The sequence below is a fragment of the Neovison vison genome, chromosome X, assembly GCF_020171115.1.
Source record: "Neovison vison isolate M4711 chromosome X, ASM_NN_V1, whole genome shotgun sequence".
Classification (NCBI taxonomy): Eukaryota; Metazoa; Chordata; class Mammalia; order Carnivora; family Mustelidae; genus Neogale; species Neogale vison.
Window position 1 is genome coordinate 111,830,687 of NC_058105.1, and position 17,767 is coordinate 111,848,453.

A 17,767-nucleotide genomic window follows, 5' to 3' on the forward strand; every position below is an offset into this window, starting at 1 on the left:
AGCAGTAGGATAAAATCTCCCTTCCTCCAAATCGTGCCGGAAACATTCGAATTCAGAGAGGCTAGGGTAAGGAGCCCGGGAGAAAGGCCGCTCTGCTGGAGGCCCTTCTCAGGTTTAAGGTCTTCCCCTAAGCAGCACTTCTAAGATGCTTACCAGAGGGGCGGCTCTCGTAGGCTCCAGGCTGGGTCTAGGAGCAGTTGAATACATGTAGTTAAAAAGGCGGTCTATTTTTCGAAGTGGGACACCACCACCCAGGTCACTTATCTGTAATGTACAAAATGGTTTTTTAAAAACAGTCCATCTATACTTAGTACGAGGAAGAAGTTCATTACAGTACATACCAGGTAACTAACTCAAAGATAACGAGGGCTTGGAATCCCCAGGGAAATACAGCTCCACTGTGAACAAACTAGAACAAAGGAGGCAGGGACGGCCACTAGGATCCCACAGACTTGGGCTGGGGTCTGGTCCAGCTCCCTGAAAAATGGGCTTCTGCTAAGCTTAAATGAGGCAACAAGCTAAAGATCTAACGTGGTACATAAAAATAAGACATTCAGGGTCCATTTTCTTCTCTTCCCTCAGATTCCTCAGGGTCTGGGTACTATTAAATCAACGGATAACGTGTGCAAACAAAGCAGGTAGTTACCTTAATAGACAAGTCTTCTTTACCCAGAGTAACGAGGGTTTTAACAGAGGGGTAGGCTTCTTTTCTGTCTTCATATAGTTCAACTGTCGCTCTCATTGAGTTCTGAAATAATAAGGCTTTTTTTGTAGCATACCGCTGACTCACAAACCACAATTTAAAAAAAGAACTAGCACAGGATTACTTATTACACAATAACGCTTTTGTGGAGCAAATATTAGTTGGGTTTATACACCCTTTATTTCCCCCTCTAAAGAACTTAGCTAAATGTGTGTTTGGAGCAAGGAAAAATTGCCCGATGCTTTATTTTGATTTCATCGAGTTTTATTTCCATCCATCATACTAAGTATTTTTTTTCTTTCTTTTCTCTTTTTGTTTTTCCTTAGCGTATTTAAGTCATTCAACTCTTAACCAAGAGGAATGTTTTTTATCACACGTAATGAGGCTGCATTTACTTATCAGTCTGCATTTACAGAGCACCTTTCCTCTAAAGAAGGCGGAAAACCTGAGAGTATTCATGCTTCCCTCAAAAATTAATCATTTGGCTTAAAAAAAAAAAAAGTAGAAGCAACGTCAGTTAAAAAGAAATTCTCAAAAAGCCACAGCTGTTGAAGAGAAAGTTCACAATTGAATGCCCATCTCAACCTTAAAGTGTTACATCAGTAACATTATAATTTTGGGAAGCAAATCAGCATAACTGATTTTTCAGGTGTTCAATTTAGGGTTTTACACATCGGAAGAAATGAAATTTTAGCTTAAACGCCTTGTGCCTATAATACTGCTCTTATAAATGCCATGAGCTGGTGATTAACAAAAGCAGCCGTGGAGTCTAAAGAGATTTTATTCTTTTTCTTCATGGGGGGGCTAAGGGAGGGCAGCTCCTCTTTTTGGTCCAGCCCCTCCCTATCTTTCCTCTCTGCTTCCGTCAGATCTTCTCAATGGACTCAAATACGTCAAAGAGTTACGGGATCTCTCAGAACTAAAATAACTGCTGAGGCACCAAAGTGCTTAACGTTCAGAAACCTAAACACGCAAAAACATGTATTTATTTTGATCTGGCTACCACCAGTAAAGCCTTCGCCAGGTTGGGAAAGTAAAAAGCATCTCTAATCTCAAAACTGAAGAAAAAACAGTATGGATTTTTACATAAAATCACTGAAGTACAATTAAGCTCCCAAATCAATATGTACTAATATTCACGAAAACTGTACCGTACACAGCAATTTTTCATCTCACAGTGTACAAATTATAAAACCCACAGGGTATCAGAAATAGAATTTTTAAAATGGTTATGCAAAACCTTTTTCTTATGCTAATCTAATGAATCCATTATGCTCTGAATCAAAGTAATTTAAAATGAAGACTTCTTTCCGTGTTTTTAAATTCCACTTACCTTGAACAACTCAAATAGCATGTGAAACAGGTGTGAGGGCACATAAACTACCTGAATAGGTTTGTCTGGAGCTTTGGCTGAAAAAAGACACAAAAACCATCAATGAATAAGGACAAAAACTATAAGAAAGTCAAGAATGTGGCTGGCGTTCTATCTCCCAAGTACATAAAAAAAGAACTCTACACGAAAGGCTAATTTAGGTTTCCACCTTTGAAGTCAGGGCTGAGCAAAAGCATGTGCTTGGAAGTCCAACAAACCCGGGGAAAAATCCGGCTCCTTCACTTAAAAGCCATGTGACCTTGGGCGGGTTACTCAATCTCTGTGAACCTTAGCTGAGCAAAACTGGATTATTATTATGTGTGTCATAATATTCTAAGCATTACATAAGCCATCTAAATATCGCTCAGTGTTTTTCAAATTCGGGGACACCACCCCCAGTGGCGACCCCAGCAGTCATCATGGGGAATGTGAAGCCACAGAGGAAAAGCAGCACATCTTCTTGCAGATTAGACTAAGGAGCAATGTTAATCTCTGTTCAATTTCCACAAACAAGGCATTAGAGTAGAATTTAAGGTTCACATAACTTTTCTACTAGTAGCAGGCAGACAACCCCTCCCCCATCCCCAGAGACCCATAGCCCTTTCTCCTTGCATCAGGGATCTCCTGAGGAAAACACAAGAAACACTGAATCCCATGTCAGGCACTAAGAACAACGTGGGCTATAGAGAGTAGATGGTGGAAAACTTGGTCCTTCCTCCTCGTGGCCCATAATCACGTAAAAGACTGAAAATACGTGAACATTCTCAAGTAGAACACATAGTCACTCATGTTATAATTTCGACTTAACTACTTCCTCTAATATAAGTAACAGGGATATAAAGTAGAGCAAACATTTGTTGGGTTCTTAGAAGGTGTGAGAAGCTTGAGCATGCACAATCCAAATGAGCCCTCCTGACACTACAGTGGGGTTCACAGGGACGGTGGCATTATTATGGGCGAGGACACGGGCTGTGCGGAGGCTATGTGACTCGCCTACTGAAACAGAAGAGGCCTGAAACTGGACAAATGAACCAAGAGCTTCTGAATCTGAATCCTGAACTCTCTGATGATCAGTTACTTTTGAAATTATTCAGTAAAATAAAATAAATGAAATTTCTAAAAACAAAAAGAAGAAAAGCAAAAATCCTTCTACCTTTTCCCCCAAGTCTGCACCCAGAGACAGTCACTTGCTACTACTTCTGCTTTAGTCTTTCGGTTGATAGTATTTCCATTCCGGTCTGTAAACCTAATGAACTCTTCTGTACTTTGTCTATAGGTTCTTTTTTTAAAAAAGCTGAATATTGGGGCACCTGGGTGGCTCAGTGAGTTAAAGCCTCTGCCTTCGGCTCAGGTCATGGTCCCAGGGTCCTGGTATCCAGCCCTACATCGGGCTCTCTGCTCAGTGGGGAGCCTGCTTCCCCCTCTCTCTCTGCCTGCCTCTCTGCCTAATTGGGATCTCTCTCTCTCTCTCTCTCTGTGTTAAATAAACAAATAAAAAATCTTAAAAAAAAATAAAAGCTGAAAATTGAGGGGCGCCTGGATGGCTCAGTCGGTTAAGTGTCTGCCTTTGGCTCAGGTCCTGATCTCAGGGTCCTGGGATTGAGCATCAGGCTCTGTGTTCAGTGCGGAGTTGGCTTCTCCCTCTGCCCCTCTTCCCCCACTCAAGCTCTTTCTCTCTCAAATAAACACATAAAATCTTTTTTTTAAAAAGCTGAAAATTGACAGTGTTGGGAGCATCATAACTAGGTAAATACGGATCACTGCAGAGCGGCCACAAGAGTGTAGAAGAACAGTATTTCCTTCCCCGTGATTCCAATGACATGTTTCATTGGTCACACGAAGAAGAATGTTCTCAGCCTTAAGGTGAAATGATTGCCTTAATCCTCCACCAATTCCTTAAAATCCCACTACCCTTTTTTTAGGTTACTGAGTATTTGGACTGTGTCCTTCTTACACAGTTTTGTTTCCTGGAGCTTCTGATTACCCTTCTTCTTGGGTAAATGGACAAGAAACATGCTTTCCTCACATCACCAAGATCCTCTAGCTTCCTATTCTAGTGCATGGTATCCATTTCATTAAGATTTTTCAAATTAGAATTGATTGCCTTCCAAACATGCCGCATAGCCATCATCTTCAAAATGTTTTTGATTAAAGTTCTGGTATGTTCTTCACTATTTCTTATGCCCACATGACATAAACCATCAAGTCAGTCAAGTAGCCTACCTCAGAAAGGTGCCCTTAGGAATACATTTCTTAATCTTTACACCTCTGACTCACTTGAAGGTCTGGCTAAGTACACAATTCTGCATTCAAAATCATTTTCTCTCAGAATTTAGAAGGGGGGGTAGTCTCCTGGCCATGGTAGTGCAGCTGGTAAGTTTAATGTTAGTCAGATTTTCCTCACACCACTGGGTGTCGCCTGAGGTGTGATAAACCCTGGTAGTAATATTCTTGTTGAATGAGGAACTGGACAAATCATTTGAGGGAGCTGGTGTTCATTTCCCCCTGGGGCCCTCAACTAAACAAGAAGGCTGACTTGGAGCCCTGCGGATCTGGTCAAGACTTCTCAAGTGACTTTAGGGTAGGCAGACAGTAAGCTGGCTTCTGACCGGAGGGTGCCCCAAATTCTCAGTGAAGAGAGCTTTATTTGGGGCCAACAGGTACGTGAACAGCCCCACTTTTTCCAAGGTTATTCTTGAAAAAAGTACTCTGATTTTAATTTCTGCCCTAGGAAGAATGCTTGTGACTGACTGTAGGCAGAGCACAGCCCAAGACCAGTGTTCCCTATCACCCCTCCATGCTCTGCCTTAGACCAGCTTTCAGCTGACCCCTCCTTTTGGCTTCCCTTTCCAATGCTTTGCCCCTACTGGCTCTGCTCCGGGGGTCCCTCCATCTTTGCTGTAACCTCTTCTTTGTGGCTTCTTCTGCTTGGTCTGTAATCAGCAGACTTCCGTCAGTTTACCCTCTGGCAGGAGGTGGGACCAGTGGTCCACTGATGACGGCCCCCTGGTTTCTTTGCTGTTTTTCTTTGTATTCCTTTATTGTCCTTTTAATGGCTCCCCAGGAACAAGTTGAACACTCGGCCTATCTTGTACTAAAAGGCATGATTAGTCATATAAACAGCCTTCTGAATTCAACCTTTTCACTCCAGATCTTTTTCCAAATCTAATCTCTGATATGTTTTTTTCTTTTCACTTGAACCAACATTCTCTAGGAGTCATCTGTAGGCTTGCTCAATTACTTGTACTTTCTTGCAGAACATTATAGGTTAGATGTCTTTCCTTCCTTTTAAAATCAAGTCCAATGCTTTTGTCCATAACTTTTAACCTAATCCTGGGTCCAATGGCTTTTATGTAGTGGACCCTTAATACACATTTATTAACTTTCTAAAAAAGAACATAAATGCAATATGAATTTTCCATCTAAAGTATATTTTTTAAAGTAAATGGAAAAAAATGGCTCAGGTTTCTCATGCTCAAGACTCAAGAAATAATCAAGTCTCTCTTACAGAGTCATTGCTCCAAAAACCATTAGTTGAAACAACATGTAATAAATACCAACAGAACTCCACATGGGATACAGAGAATTTTATTTTCAGATAGCTCTCCTATAAGAATGAATAAAGTAGAGGCTAAGCAGAAAAGAAATGCATTTAAGAGAAAAGGTAGCTGGGCACTTAGAGATGATTGGTTAAGTCCCAAAGTCAATGGATGAGGCTATTAGAAACAGTACACAGTGTAGTTCAAAGTTATCCTGGGATTAAGTCCTAATTCTGGCATTTAACAGTCACATTAATAGGTATTTAAAACATCTGGGCCTCAGTGTCCTATATCTGAAATGGGCACAGTACGTACCTCAATGGGTTACTATAAGGATTAAACGGGTTAACAGCGATAAACTAGTTTACAAAGAGCCCGCCGCAATGTAAGTAGTCAATAAATGCTGGCTAGTATCACTACTAAAAAGTTAGCTTTATGGTCTTAACAGGGCTACCAGCAATGGCTTTTCAACTATTGTATAGAATCCCCGGACCGAAAATAACCACGAAAGTATCCAATATAGGAAAACTGGAAATCAAAGATCCCAGGATAGATAAACACCTTTCCTGGGAACCTTCTTTTTCAAAAAAGATTTTATATATTTATTTGAGAGAGAGACAGCGAGAGAGTGCAAGTGGGGGCGAGAGTAGACGGAGGGAGACAAGCAGACTCTTCGCTGAGCATGGACCTGGACACAGGGCTCGATCCCAGGACCCTGAAATCATGACCTAAGCTGAAATCCGGTGTCAGCCACTTAACTGACTCAGCCACCCTGGCACCCCCTGGGAACCCTCTTATAACAACGTATATATAGAATGACTTGAAATTTTCTTTTTAACTTTTAAAGATTTTATTTACTCATTTGACACAGAGAGAGAGAAAGAGAGAGAGAGAGAGAATGAGCAAGGGGAATGGCAGGCAGAGGGCAAGAGAGAAGCAGCCTCCTGCTGAGCAGGGAACCCAACGCGGGGCTCGATCCCAGGACCCTGGGATGATAACCTGAGCTGAAGGCAGACACTTAACCGAATGAACAACCCAGGCGCCCCTGATTTGAAGTTTTCATGTTGCCCATGAAACACAGAGCTATGAACGAACCTCTCGACAGGAAAAGACTAATCTAGAAATGGTGAAGAAATGCAAGTAGTAACCATAGTCTTATCTTTCCCAAGCCAACTCTGACTTCCAGTAGCCACCCTTTTATTAAAAAAAAAATTATATATATATATATATATATATATATATATATATATATATATATCCAGTCTGTGTCTGGTGCTGTTTTTAAGGCCCCAGAAACAGTGTCCTTTTATCACCATGCAAGGTGATCTTACAGACAAGGAAGTTGTTCCATGTGTCCCCTCCCACCACCTGGAGAGCTACAAAGCTCGCGTCATCCCTCTGAGCGGTGCTGCCTCACCGCAAGGATCCAAAACAGGTAAGAAAAGAGGTGTCTTTGCTTAACGTTTTGGCAAGTGATTTCTCAGGAGAATAAGAAAGCTAAAATGAGAACAAGTGTGACAAAATGGCTGCTTGTCTGGAGAAACCAACGTGGGTTGCCACCGGGGGCAAGTCAGAAAAATCTGAAACCTGATAGAAGATAAACATCTGTTATTTTTTAAAGATTTTATTTATTTATTTGATAGAGACAGAGAGAGCACAAGCAAGGGGAGCAGTAGGCTTGCCCCGAGCAGACAGCCCGATGCAGGGCTGGATCCCAGGACCCGGGGATCATGGCCTGAGCCAAAGGCAAACAGGTCTTTGACTGAGCCACCCAGGCGCCCCAACACATCTGTTATTTTTAATGCTCCTGTTAAGTGTTATCAGATGGAGAAGAAAAAAAGTTTATTTTAGCTGGCTCCCAATATCCAGAATTCTAGGGATGAGTGGTAAATACTGACAGTGTTCACAAAGTATGTTCTCCGTAGTCCTATTCACTACTTTCTCAGGGGTCTACAATGGCAAAGAAAAAAAGCCCAGAGATTCAGAACAAAAGATGATACGTCAAACTGATGGAATGATTCTCGGGAAGCAACAGAGGTTCCTTCAGGTCAGCGGCGGCCACACTGCTGTCAAGCACACAGCGGAGGGCAATGCTATTCCTCACTACGGTTCGAGGAGCCTGTGGGGTAATGGAAGCAACGAGAAAGAAGCAGACTCTGAAAATGAATCTGTGGGAATCTGGATCCGATGGACTTTTCCTTTCAGGAAAACTGAGATAGGCAACATGCTGTGGGAAACATCCACTCTTTACAAAGTGACGACTACTTAAGGTGTTCAGGACTGACCTCTGACCTGCATCTCTACCACAGAACTTGTTAGCGCGAAGGCACCGCCCTTAGCCACATCCACAAAGAGCTCTGACATTCAGAAAATCGTAAAGAGAAATCATAAACACATTACCCAGAGCCACAGGGAACTAGAGGTCGCCTATAACCAGCAGCATTCATTTATCTTAGTGACGGGAAAGGGGACTTGAAAAATCATGCACGAGACAGTGCCAAAAATAGTTGTTAATCTCTTCTCCTGGTGAGGCGCGCTGCCCAGCGTGACAGTTTCACTGAGAAGAAATGTGTGACACAGCTGGCTCCTGGGACTCAGCAAGAGCGGGCTAGCCGCTCTGGCCTTTACAGTGAGTCAGACTGCCATCCATGCAAAAGAGCAATCGGTTATCACCTGCAATTTGAAGTTCCGCGTTTGACACAGAGAAACGTGCAGAGTGAGGGTAGGCCTCACCTTGCCAGTATGACAAAGCAGAGAGAAGACTGAGGTGTCTCTACTTGGGAATACTCAAGTGAAGTCCTTTCGGTTCTGGCAGTGTATTGATCCAAAATATGGGCACAACTCTTCTCGGAGAACCCAACAGACTTGGAAAGCAGCTTGGATACCTTCTGGCAGAATGCAGGGGCAACTGTCCTACAACGACAGCCTAACATCTTTTCACATGTTGATCTCATTATAAGCAAAATACATTTTTAACATTTTTTTAAGATCTTATTTATTTATCTGACAGACAGAAATCACAAGTAGGCAGAGAGGCAGGCAGAGAGAGAGGGGGAAGCAGGCTCCCTGCTGAGCAGAGAGCCCAATGCGGGGCTCGATCCCAGGACTGTGGGATCATGACCTGAGCCGAAGGCAAAGGCTTAACCCACTGAGCCACGCAGGCGCCCTAACATATTTTTGAGAGGGAATTTGGTTTATCTTTAACTGTAAACATCCACACCCTAAGATTCAGTCATTCCACTTCTAGGGACCCAACCTACAGAAATGCTCCCACGTGTCCACAAATTTTCCCACCCTGCAGACACAGACACATCCTTCACTGTTCGTTAGAAAGAATATGGGACAATTGGGAATCCTAAATGTCCGCTCAATGGTAAATGACTCCATAATGGATAATCTCTAAATGACATTAATACATGCAAAGATCTTCAAGGCAAAGTGAAGAATGCCAGTTATAGAACATGCATAGTTTCAGCCCCATTTATGTAAAAAACAAAAGCTCTGCTGGTCCTCAGAGAACAAGGGAACTTTCACTTCTTACCCTACATTCTGTACTGTTTCTATTTTCCCAACACGCATGTCTCTCTTGTAACTTACAAATAAAGGTAACATGCAAATACATATAGAATCATATGAATAAGGTAACAATCAGCTACACACCTATAGCCCAGAAAGCTGTTGTTTTGGTGCTATAAATCCTTCAAAATATTTCCCATTGAACTTGTGACACTAATGGACTTTTTATAGCCTGTGCTTAAAAAACTCAACTTTTTCAATACATTCAATAGTCTTTTAAAGTGTTATTTTGTTTTATTTTTGTTTGTTTTTTTTAAAGATTTTTATTTATTTATTTGACAGATAGAGATCACAAGTAAGCAGAGAGGCGTTATTTTGAATGGCTGCTTCGTATTCTATCTTATGGAGGTACCACAACTTAATTAAATATCTTCTATCGGGGCGCCTGCGTGGCTCAGTGGGTTAAGCCGCTGCCTTCGGCTCAGGTCATGACCTCAGGGTCCTGGGATCGAGCCCCGCATCGGGCTCTCTGCTCAGCGGGGAGCCTGCTTCCTCCTCTCTCTCTCTGCCTGCCTCTCTGCCTACTTGTGATCTCTCTCTGTCAAATAAATAAATAAAATCTTTAAAAAAAAGTATCTTCTATCATGGACAACTGGGGTTGTTTTCTAATTTTTGTTTAAGAAAACCACTGTGGTTGTTATTCTTGTACACACATCTGTGTACACCTTTATTTTCACATAATAAACTTTCTGAAGTTTAATTTACTGGACCAAAGAATATGACCATTACTGAATTTTAATTTCCTGGGCCAAGCGGAAAGACATTGCTAGCATTTTTTGAGAAAGGTTGTACTAATTTAAACTTATACCAGAAATGTGTAAGTGTTGTCAACAGTATTTTTCTGGGCACCAATTCAAAGTATTACAACATTATAATCACTGCCATTTTGAAAGACGAAAATGGCATTTCTCCATTTTTGTTTGTACTTCTCTGATTAGTCTAGTTACACGTTTCCATATGTTTACTGACTGCCTGGCCTTTGTTGTTTTGAGAACTGCCTGTTCATCTGTTTGTGCAATTTCTATTCTACCTTGATTACTTCTGTTCCAAACACTCTGAGTTCGAGGAGATTACAAACTCCTGTACGAAAACTCCTTACCATATTATGCCTAGGAGACCAAAGAGATAGAAAAGCTTGAAAAAGAAAAGAAAGATGAGAAAGCAGTGTAATGTGAGGAAATCTCACTGCAATATAGCTCAAGTATCATCAGATTTTTAGTCAACTTCCTTGTATGTACAGTAAAAATGATTTTTCTTTTACCATTGAATTCTTCCACTTCCAGCTCTGGAGCGACCAGGTAATACTGCTCACACAGCATCTTGGCGGTTTCATAGGCATCTGCAAAGCAATAAAGAAGTTTAGCTTTAGATAAAAGCATATAGGCAGTCAGGCATATAGACAGATAAACAAAACTAGGACAGCTACTAAACTGATAGATTCAGAATTAATTATTGCTTTTGATAAAACAAGTCTTTTTTGGCTATAATAGAATTATTGGGACTGAACCAGAATTTCTCCTCCTTTAAAATTGTAATGATGGCAACAATATCAAAATGCTGCACTAACGACAACATGGCTAGTTCTATACTAGGCGTACATTTGTTTAGCTTTTAAATATTCCTAAAAGGCGTTTTCCATGAAAATCTATGAACTCAAGACTACTTTTGAACACCATGGAAGCTGACTAAATTGCAGCAAAAGGTATTTGTTGTTACAATATTATTGACTATATTCTGTATGCTGTACCTCTCTGACTTCATTATCTTATAAATGGAAAGCTGTATCTTATAATCCCTTTCACCAATTTCAGCTCTCCCCCACCCGCCCCTCTGGCAGCCACCAGTTCCCTGTATTTATGAGTGTTTGTTTTTCAGATTTCATATGTAAGTGAAATCATATAGTATTTGTCTTTCTCTGACTTATCTCACTTAGTATAACACCCTCTATGATCATCCATATTGCCATCAATGGCAAGACTTTATTCTTTTTTATGGCTGAGTAATATTCCATTGTATTATATACTGCTCCTTTATCCCTTCATCTAAGGATGGATACTTAGGCTGCCTCTACATCTTGACTAACGCAAATAATGCTGCAGTAAAAGCAGGGGCGCATATATCTGCAAATCAGTGTCTTTGTTTTCCTGGGGTAAACACCCAGAAGTGGAATTACTGGATCATACGGTATTTCTATTTTTAGTTTTTTGAGGACCCTCCATACTCTTTTCCATAGTATCTGGACCAAATACACTCCCCCAAAGAGTGCACGAGGGTTCCCTTTTCTCCACATCTGCACCAACCTTTGTTATTTCTTGTCATTTGATATTAGCTGTTCTGACTGCTGTCAAGTGCTATTTCTTTGTGGTTATGATTTGCACGGCGACAGATGGTGACTACCCTTATTATGGTGAACACAGAGTAATGTAGAGAACTGCTGAATTAGTATGTTGTACACCTGACAGTAACATTGTAGGCCAACTATACTTCAATAATAAAAAGAACTTTTTAAGTTAAAAACTATAGGACATTCTAGAAAAGCCAAAACCATAAAGACAGTAAAATGATCAGGGGTTCAGGGGGAGGTAGGAGGGGCAGGGGTGAATAGGTAGAGCATGGGGCATTCTGAGGGCAGTGAACCCACTCTGTAGGGTGCTGCGACAGTGGGTACACATCATTATGCACTTGTTAAAGCAAGGAGAACTGGACAACGCAAAGAGTGAACCTTGATGTAATCCAGAGATTTTAGTTAATAAAATATACCAATGTTGGGGTGCTTAGGCAGCACAGTTGGTTAACTCTTGGTTTCAGCTCGGGTCATGATCTCAGGGTCATGAGACCAAGCTCTGAGTCCGGCTATGCATTCAGCAGGGAATCTGCTTCCAATTCTCTCTCCCTCTCCCTCTGTACCTCCTGCTTGTGCTCTCTCGCTAAAATAAACAAATAAATCTTTTTTAAAAAGGTAATATATCAAAGTTTGTTCATCAGTTGAAATAAAAAGAATTTAAAAATCTTCTTAGGGACGCCTGGGTGGCTCAGTTGGTTAAGCGGCTGCCTTCAGCTCAGGTCATGATCCCAGTGTCCTAGGATCGAGTCCCGCATCGGGCTCCTTGCTTGGCGGGAAATCTGCTTCTCCCCCTGCCTCTGCCTGCCGCTCTGTCTGCCTGTGCTCGCGCACACTCTTTCTCTCTCTAACAAATAAATAATAAAATCTTTTTTAAAAATCTTTTTTAAAAATAATAATGCCAAAAGTTTTAAGATTTGCCAATTACTTGTAATGAAATATCAGTATTTGCTGAATGAATGGGTTTCTGTGAACCACACACTCTAAGTTACTGGGAACACTGCCGTAGCTTAAAAATGTCCTTTAAGTTAGATAAAGCTCATAGGATTGGGCTGATATTTCAAAGTCTGAGTAGCAACAGTTTGCTTTTGAAAGGAAAAAAAAAGGCATAGGGTAAGAAGATCAGGGCAATTAAAGAAATAGTTGGAAGAGAATTCAGGCGGTTACGTCCCGAAGGATGGGAAACATTCAGAAAGCGCAAGTGCATTCTTCTAGACTGTGCAGGTGCCTCTTTTGAACTGGAAGCAAACTGTGGTCAGGGTTTGTCTTACACTGGGTTTGTAACTCCTACAGAACTTAGTATATACCGATTAGATGGTCAGTACATAGTCCTTCCTGGGATAAATGTTAAACCTCTTGATAGTTTATTTTTAAACCAGGCTTACTGAGATTGAATTCTCACATCCCTGCAAGTCACCCGTTTAAAGTGTACACACACCTCAGTGGTCTTGAGCACAGGTGCACAGCCGTGCCCCCATCACCACCATCAACGTCACAACGTCATCCCCGGGAAAAGAGACTCTGTGACCACTGGCCGTGGCTTCCCTCCACTCAGCCCTAGGCAACCATGGGTCTCCTTTCTCTCTCTAGGTTTGCTTTCTAGACACGATGGAATCACACAATACGTGGCCTTTTGTGTCTGGCTGCTTTCACTTAGCAGAGTGTCTCCAAGGGTCACCCGTGTCCCAACATGGGTCAGTACTTCATTCCTCCTCATGGCTGAACGGTACCATGCTGCACACGGGCATGTTTTGTTTATCCGTTCATCTGGTGAGGGCCATTTGGGCTGTTTCCACTTTGTGGCTATTATGAATAATGCTGCTATGCACATTCATGTCCCAGGTTTTTTGGTGAACGTATGTTTTCATTTCCCTTGAATGTATACCTAGGAGAGGAAAATTGCTGGATCATAAGGTATCACAGTGTTTAAACATTTGAGGAACAGCCAGAATCTTTTCCAAAGTGAGATTGTTTTTTAAAGTTCCACCTTCACAGTTTCTAAAGATCAGATACTCAGATTACTTGAAAATCCTCTGTAGGTGTGTTTGCAATGTTCTCAACTGACACCAGGTCTTTGGAAACAGCCTTGTACTTTTTTTAAAATCCCCCACATCAATAGCGTGCATAGACACTTAAGATTCAAGAGGAACAGAAGAAAGAAAGAGGGAAAAAGTGACCCCTACTGAATTTAAATATATTAAAATTAGACCCTGGCAGCCTAAACTAATATAAAAATAAGATTCAGGTATGTTCAGAACTACAAAGTTTGGTTCATTTATCTCATACTGCTGCCAAATTAAAATTTTATATAATATTTGACCCCAGAAAAAAATTCTAGTTATATTACTAGACTTTTAGAATTAAACCACTACGAACAGTCACAGAGACATTAGAATAACGATGACAAGATGAAACAACGAGGGATAGACAAAGGACATGTTATTAAGAGGAAAAAATATTTTTTAAAACAGAGTTGATTGGTGTGAAAACAAACATTAAAGCAGGATTGATTTTAAACTCTAATAAAAGAAAACAAAAATTCAGAATCACACCAAATTTACAAGTTTTTCCCTAGAGTAGAAGAAACCTCATCAAATATGTGCAAAGCGGTCTTGTGAAGAGACAAGAACTCAAGCCTCCCTCTTCGCTTTGGCTACACCGCTGAGCAGCGCTACATCCCCACCTAGTGACACGATAGCACAGAGCCGACGGAGAACCTCCAAGGCCACTTTTCCTTCAACCAACAAATACCGAAATCCGAACATGATGCTTCATTAACCACATACAAAGCCAACACACCTCCACAAAACAACGCCCCCAAGTATGTGACACCTTTAAGGATGTTTAAACATCAGTCTTCCATTCACTATAAAAGCAAAAGAATCTAGTCCTGCTAAATGTACAGGTTCCTCATGGCCCTGGCTTGGCCAGGAGCACGAGATTTTAACAGCATCGTGTGGGGAAAAAGTGTTACATAAATATAACATGGGCAAGATGACCGAGTCCAGAAAGAAGCAGGCATCTTGAAACACAAAGACACAGTATGGTTCCTAAAACCACATGTGAATAAGAATTTTTAAACCATACTCCTAATTATAGTGTATCAATGCTGTAATTAAGAACTGCATTATGGGGGCACCTGGCTGCTCAGTCGGTAGAGCCCTGGCTGGCCGGAGCCCATGCTAGAGCACTGTCACATGGAACAATCCTTCTTTTTTTAAATTTTTTTAGCATTATTTTTTCAGTGTTCCAAGATTCCTTGTTTATGCACCACATCCAGTGCTCTATGCAGTACGTGCCCTCCATAAGACCCACGACCAGGCTCACCCATCCCCTCACCCGCCTCCCCTCCAAAACCCTCGGTTTGTTTCTCAGAGTCCGCAGTCTCTCATGGGTCCTCTCCGCCTCCGATTTCCCCCAACTGCCTTCTCCTCTCCATCTCCCCATGTCCACCATGCTATTCCTTCTGCTCCGCAAGTAAGTGAAGCCATATGATAATTGACTCTTTCTGCTTGACTTATTTCACTCAGCATAATCTCCTCCAGTCCCGTCCACATCGATACAAAAGTTGGGTATTCCTCCTTTCTGATGGAGGGGTAATATGGAACAATCCATATTCATGATAAGGTTTTCAAGGTGCAGTCAGTTATACTGATGACAGATACTCTTTTTGGTCAGACTGGGAACTAAGGCCTAGAGTGATTTCCAAAACTGGCTGTATGTAAAATTCATTACCAAGTTAAAAAAAAAAAACCTGAACCCCTGGAGAGTATGATGTGGTAGGCCTACATTGAGGCCTAGAACTAAGGGGCACCTGGGTAGCTCCGCTGGTTAGGCGTCCAGTGCCTGCTTTTGGCTCAGGTTTTGATCTCAGGGCTGGGAGACTGAGCCCTGCGTTCCATGCTCAGTGAAGACTCTGCTTAACATACTCTCTCCCTCCCTCTCTCCCTCTGCCATTCCCTTTGCTTGCACACTCTCTCTCTAAAATGAATAAATAAATCTTAAAAAAAAACACTTAGCAAATGATTCTGAAGAGAAGCTAGATTTGGGGCTCACTTGCCTAGAAAGCCAAGGTCAGGTCATGCTAATTCTGTCACTGTCTCTCCCAGGACATGAAGGGTCATGGGGCACCAGGGTGTACAACATACACATGAAAAACTTTGAAACATTATACCTAAAATTCAACTACTGGCTTATTAATTCATTGCCTTTATTCTAGAGTAAAATGCAAGTTCTACTTACAATAAACATTCTAATAACACTTCTACCTTTTAATTAGAAGCCAAAATTGTAAAATATGATAATTTACTGAGTTATTTTTGTCTGCAATATATTTGGGCCAGTATTTACCGCCAACCTTTAAAAGCAAGTATCAGGAAATGACTATTACTGTCACTGAACATAAATGCTATTATTTTAAAAATCTGTTTTCAAGGAAAATAATGATCATAAAGTAACAAAACTGTGGGTATAGCACATATGTACTTCCCCAGGCTACTCAAACTGTAAACACACAAGACAAAATATATTTTATTTAAGGGTAGGGTGAAGGTTCACACAGCAAGTAGCCCAAAAGATTCAACTTAGCCAGGAATTAGGGGTTTTAAAATTTATTTTTTATTTATTTACCTGAGAGACACAGAGAGAAAAAGAGCGAGGTGGGGAGGGGCAGATGGAGAGGGAGAGAATCTCAAGCAGGCTTCCCACTGAGCACACAGGGCTCAATCCCCAGACCCTGAGATCATGACCTGAGCTGAAATAAAGAGTCAGCCGCTCAATCGACTGAGCCACTCAGGTGCCCCAGGAATTGTTGTTGTTGTTTTTTTTAAGTGCATAGGAATGTTTACTACATTATGGAAATTAATTTATTAGACTTTTCTATTAGAAGATCTTCCTGGGGCACCTGGGTGGCTCAGTGGGTTAAGCCTCTGCCTTCAGCTCAGGTCATGGTCCCAGGGTCCTGGGATCAAGCTCCGCATCGGACTCTCTGCTCAGCAGGGAGCCTGCTTCCCCCTCTCTCTCTGCCTACCTCTCTGCCTACTTGTGATCTCTTTCTCTGTCAAATGAATAAAATCTATTCAAAACTCACCACAGAATTCTGCTATCAAATATTAGCCCCTAGCATGAAGACACATAATCATTTGTTTACAAATATCTTGTAAGAGGCTAGACAAGGATAAATTTGAGTACTGAAAAAACAAACATGAAGGTGCCAAGGTCCCTAACTTTATCTAACAGGATATAAAAAAACTGTCAAGCTCAAGTTTAAAAAGCCACTGTCAGAAGAGGTAACATGAACAGCCAGCCATAAAGCATCACAAAGCCAGAGATACGCTGCTTTAGAACCCTTTTAAGCTACAAAGCAATTCTGGTAAGGTATGTTTATCATCCTACCCAGAACCCATTCCGAGTAGGAACCAGAGTTTTTTTTAGGCACTGGACCTTCTCCTACTCTCCAAACCCCAGCCACCCAGATGAGTGAGGGTAGAACATCTAATGCAGGAAAACCAATCTACAATTTGACCAGAATCCTAAAACCTGGGTTCAGAGGCAAAAAGACGGGCTGAGCCAACCAAATTCATTTGTTGAGAATTTAGGTTCGAGATACTCAGGCAGGGCAGAAGAGAAAAAGGACCCACTGGGAGTTATAATCTATAATCCAGAGGGCCTGGAGTGCCCACCATTGCCCTAAACAAGTCAGTCAGCCTACAAGAGAAAGATGGAGGGACTTTGACTCAGCAACCCTAGTTGCAAAGAAACACAGAAAACCACCTTGTTCTCTGTTTCGCAGTTCCAATATCTATAGCTCCAAAGTGAGGTGCTTCTTGCCTTTGCATTACCATGGAACCTACTAGATTCTTTAATAAGTTTATTTCTTGGGCTAACACAAGTGGATCTCTGTACCTTACAACCTGAAGAGCCCTAAGTAAGAGCAGAAGACATTATTTCTGAGCCAGAGTAACGACAGGCTCTCAGGATAGCATCTGTATGCTGTCATGTAACAGCATGGAGGAACAACACGGCCAAGCTAGCATCGCTGTGAGAGCTGATTCCTGGGCCAAGCATTTAAGTCTGTACCTTTAAAACGATCTTACCAGAGGATTTTCCATTTCCCGGTTTCTTACAAAGACAGGAGGGAAAAGGGTCACAATGGAAGGTATCTCAGAGGATAATAGGAACAGCTTTACAACACTAATTCTAGCATTCGCTACTGTGAGTCTATAATTTGCAGATGT

The 17,767-nt window shown here is 41.5% G+C and overlaps 1 protein-coding gene across 1 annotated transcript in view; it reads right to left on the reverse strand.

Moving 5' to 3' along the window:
* PDK3 (pyruvate dehydrogenase kinase 3) overlaps positions 1-17,767 on the reverse strand; it is a 77,360-nt gene that overhangs the window by 20,243 nt on the left and 39,350 nt on the right. The window contains exons 6-9 of the mRNA XM_044235888.1: positions 10,452-10,529; positions 2,037-2,113; positions 647-748; positions 154-264 (exon numbers count right to left, since the gene is read on the reverse strand). Coding sequence (XP_044091823.1) covers positions 154-264; positions 647-748; positions 2,037-2,113; positions 10,452-10,529 — 368 coding nt within the window. The remainder of the gene's footprint in view (positions 1-153; positions 265-646; positions 749-2,036; positions 2,114-10,451; positions 10,530-17,767) is intronic.